The following is a 4,734-nucleotide window of genomic DNA, read 5'->3' on the forward strand; positions in this document are numbered from 1 at the left end:
CATATGATACCCCGGAAGGTTCGGATATGCCTTTATGAAAGCATCCACCGAAGTGGGGTCGCTTGGTGGGTCGAAGCTGAATCTAAAAGGCACAGGATGGAAAACGGATGGTACCTCTTGATCGACGGATGGTGACGAAGTCGCGCTAGGGACGGACTGCACCGTCATCTCAGGTACGAGGCTAACGCCCAACAAGTCCTTCGCGAGCGTGCTGGTGTCATCCGTCTGCTTGAGGTTGGCGTGTTGCGGGGAAACGACGCTCGTCTTCGTCTCAAACGCGAGGTCAACGCCCGACGTGTCCCCCGTTGGGGCGCCGGCGCCGTCGACTCGCTCGACAGCCGACGAGGTGCCGCCTCCTGCTTGGCCATGCCCGCCCCGCCTCCTCCTTGGTCGGCGGGGAAGGTGACGGGACAGACCCGGATGTTGCTCTTCCACCACGCGGGGATGACGTCGTCGATTCCGCCGCCGGCGGGCGGGCTGACGGCCGCCATTGTCGTTGTCGCGCGGCGGAGGAAGGAGTACCATGTCGTAGCTGCCGTCGAGGGACATGAACTCGAGACTCCCGAAATGGAGCATCATCCCGGGTTGGAGAGGTTGATGGAGACTACCCATCTGGAGCTTGACGGGAAGCTGTTCGTCAACACGCAGCAGGCCCCTACCTGGCTCCAACTGTCGGTGTTTTGACCCCGGGGGGGGGGGGGGTCCCTGGACCGACGAGTAAATTGTCGCTGCGTGTCCCAGTCCAGATGGGTCGGCGCGAGACGGAACACAAGGGGGAAAACAGTAAGGGAAAACCGCGGCCTCGTGTTGTCCTGCGCCCAGGGCGGATGCGCTTGCAGTAAGGGGTTACAAGCGTTCGCGAGGGAGAGAGAGAGCGAGAGCCTTGTGTGTCAGCCCGTTCTCCCGCGCGGCCACCTTCTCGTACGAGGGCCCTGGACCTTCATTTTATAGTTGTAAGGAGAAGGCCCAGGTGTACAATGGGGGTGTAGCAATATGCTAACGTGCCTAGCGGAGAGGAGCCAGAGCCCTGTGTACATGTCGACGTGGCTGTTGGAGGGGTGTTGCTGCCCTGTTCATGTGATGTCGTGGCCCTCGGAGAAGCGCTTCAGTCCACTTGACGATCATCCTTGTCCTAGCACTTGATCAGGCTGGTTCATCCATCAGCATTATCCTACGGATTAGCCCGCGCTTGGGGTCGACTTGGTTTGTCTTCCGCATCACGTGATTAATTAACGTACCTGGATGATATGCATAATGCACATGTATGCATATAAGGAGGAATATCGCAAACCTAAATAATACTTATACGACAGCGAATTAAACACCAAACCTAGAATAAACTAACTAATTAAGCAGGGCATCGACTTCATCCATTAACCAAATTGACATAATAACACTAGAAAATCTATTTTTATTCCTAGCTTTTTATTAACTCTTTAAACTGTGTATTTTAATGACTTGATTTACCGATTTATCTAAATCGATCATCACCATATACGCATGCTAAATTAATAACATTTGTTGTGACCAACACTTCTATTTAATCTATTTATAGACCTAGTTGACTAGAATACGAATCAACTTACCCTTATGACATGCGACTTGAAACCACGAAATTGACGACGCCTTTCAGCTCAACATTTCACCGAAAATAGGGTGAGTGCTGCGTCGAATTGTGCTTCTTCTTTGTCCACATCGAGAATTCTCTGGCCATGTACTGATTTATTTTCCTCTGCGCCTAATCTTCTCAGAGCTTGGCGTAGACGAGGATGATGATCGGCGACTTGTTCGAGCTTTTGTCGAGCACTTGATGAATATCATCCGGCTAGCTTCGTCTTCACCTGACGCTTGGGATTTCTTGACGACGCACAGAACGACGACGAGATCGAGTCTGGAGTGAGCTGGAGAGGACAAGAATTCAGTGAGGACTCTGGCAACGATGAAGTCACGAGCAAGGGAGGATGGGTTCAATAGCTCGATGGCAAACGTGAGCACGCGCGAAGCCTGATGGATGAGGAGCGAGTGCACGGATGGGTCAGATTGGGACCAGAGGACGACGAACGCCATGGTGGGTTGGAGACCGGATTTAACAACAGAGTTGTACCCTGACGTATAGGAAATCGACGACCGGCCAAGATGCGATTGGCGAGATCCGAGTATGGCGCGACAGATTTGGGACGTCGCGACGGATAGCGAGCACAAAGGAGAACGACGACTGAGCAGATCTTGACGACCGACGTCTCGACATCTACAATGAACGTGAGGGGCTCCGGCAACACACTTCGAGCTAGACTGCGATGAATAGGAAGGAGCGTGGCGTCATCTTGAAAGGAAGACGAGAAGGAACGGCCCAGGACATATGCGACAGTGGTCAGCTACCGAAATCGAATCGGAGGGCATGCAGCCGAATTAGAAGACCGGGGCACAGGTGCTTGACGCCGACGAACACTGTAGCAAGGAGAAGATAGGCTCGACAGATAGCTTCCAGGACGAGTCATGGCCATCGAGCTGGCACAGGGAGGGTGGATGAGAGATGGAGCTCGATAAAAGCGCCGGACGCCATAGGAGAGGCCGAGCCGGCGTTAGGGCGAGCTAGCAGAAGAAGTCTGCGCGCAGGGGAGCAGAGAACCGCGCGCGCATCAAGTAGCTGGGCAGCAGAGCGCGGCGAGGAGGAGGAAGGAGGAGTGCGTGGTGGATCGCTGCTGCATGGGAGAGCAGAGTCGGACGCCATGGGAGCTTGGAGGAGGGAGACCACAACGCGCAGGGTCGAGCTACAGGAGGAGGAACGGCTGGGGCTAGGGGCGAGCACCAGAGAGCCGCGTGGCCCGGCTGCGTGCAGGGAGCCGGCGCGCACAGCAGGGAGAAGACGAGTAGAGAGATGAGCGCCGGGCTGAAGACAAGGGTGCGACGCAGAGAGTTCCATGGCGTGCGGCAGAGGAAGAGGAGCAGGCCGGGCGCGGCATAGGAGCTGGGGACGCGCGTGAACAGTGAGGAAGAGAGAGGAGCAGAGCTCCGGCTGGAAGATGTGAGCGCCGCGTGATGAAGAAGGCACCGTGAGGGAGAGAAAGGAGAGACCGCGGTAGAGAAAAGGAGGTCAGGGTGGTGGATATTTTTGCAGGAGATGAGCGGCGAACAACAAAAAAAATATCCACGCCTGCACGCCGCAGTGAGAGGAGGAAGAAGATAAGAATGGCTGACGCAGCGAGAGAGATAAGGATGAGGAGGGATCAGTGGCGGCTGCAGATTTTTTTAATTTCTTTCTTTTTTTTAACAGAGAACCGTAGTATTTTGGGTCCTAATTTTTTTAGCGATGTATACGGGGTCGATAGTAATTGTGACATGGTTTTGATTTGGCGAATACTTTGGAATCATATGAATTTTAATGAGTTATTTATATCTGAAGTTTTGAATCCGACGAGAAACGACGGCCCGAATAAGACTTATTTCGTCTTCGATAATTTGCTCTGTGGGATTCGACTAAAATTAGCCGAAACCAAATCCGCTATCGTATACGCAATTTTGTCGCCACAACAGCGTGCTGAAGAGCGAATGGGATCATAACATCGCGCAAGATTTCGCGCGATTCGAATTATTTTACCCCGAACATTTTAGTCGTCAAGTTGAAACTATTTTGCCCGGGATAAAAATCATCCGAGTTAGTCGGGCTTCCGAATTCGTATTCGTGCGAGCGACGATTTATTTTTAAATAATCACCAGACACACCGATTTTCGGAACAACGATGTTCCGAACATCACGAAAATTTATGAAGAGCCCGAAAAAATAAAAATGATGTCGAACTCGCGACAGCTGAAACAGATGTGATAATTGTTGGGGACCTTCGGCATCCGAAGGTCCTCAAAAACAGGATTTAACAGTATTTCTGGAGTATAATGTGTGAACAGGTATCTTCAGATTCAAGTCAGCATCACAGTAGACCAGAGTAATACGAAGGTTGATACGAGCCGAAGGTGTGAGCAGGAAAGCTTCGGCGCGGTAGCAACAAGTGAAACCGACTTAAAGATGAAAAGGCAATTTAAACCTCGACAGATTACTATAAAATTATTATCAAGTGTAAAGGGCATGAATGTAATTATGTATGAGTTGTGTCCCATGCCTATAAATAGGAGAACAGTACCCCCGTACTATTCAGGCTGACTTGGCATTCGCTTTTTGCGTCACGCTTGTACTATCATCTCCTTCCAGTTGAAGGTACATTTGTAATTCAAAGATGTTTATGTCTATGTCTGATAGTAATATATAATTATTTATGTTATCTCTTATATTCTCTACATTTTATTCTTCGTCACTGTATAATAAATTTATGAAGGCACGCTCTTCATCACCTTCGTCCGAAAATCATTATATCCTAAGGGAAATAATGCTTCGAAGGACGAAGGACTTTAGCGATTAACATTTTTTATGTTGCCTTGTTCTTAACTCCTAGCATTTGAGAACAAGTCCCCAACATTGGCGCCCACCTCCGGTGAACTCACTTCCACTCTGAGTTTTTTGAACACCTTCGGCGATCATAAACCTTCGTTATGGCGCCGAAGAAGGCTTCAGCGACTGGGGCTGCAGCTCTGCAACCACTGGACCACAATCAGGAGACAGTCTCCCTGCGGGAGGCCCGAAGCCAGAAAAGGAAGGCTGTCAGCCCGACACCACCAGAGGACGAGATAGATCAAGAAATCAGAGATATGGAGATGCTTCATCAACAAGTACAGAGGAAGAAA

General features: G+C 50.8%; 1 protein-coding gene across 1 annotated transcript; it reads right to left on the reverse strand.

Annotated features, from left to right (window-relative positions):
* Positions 1-1,477: 1,477 nt before the first annotated feature.
* Positions 1,478-3,045, reverse strand: LOC100383643 (uncharacterized). Its single transcript, NM_001176288.1, has one exon. The coding sequence runs from the start codon at positions 2,921-2,923 to the stop codon at positions 2,495-2,497; it is 429 nt and encodes a 142-aa protein (NP_001169759.1). The 5' UTR covers positions 2,924-3,045; the 3' UTR covers positions 1,478-2,494.
* Positions 3,046-4,734: the final 1,689 nt, after the last annotated feature.

Source organism: Zea mays, chromosome 8 (genome assembly GCF_902167145.1).
Source record: "Zea mays cultivar B73 chromosome 8, Zm-B73-REFERENCE-NAM-5.0, whole genome shotgun sequence".
In the NCBI taxonomy this organism is placed as follows: domain Eukaryota; kingdom Viridiplantae; phylum Streptophyta; class Magnoliopsida; order Poales; family Poaceae; genus Zea; species Zea mays.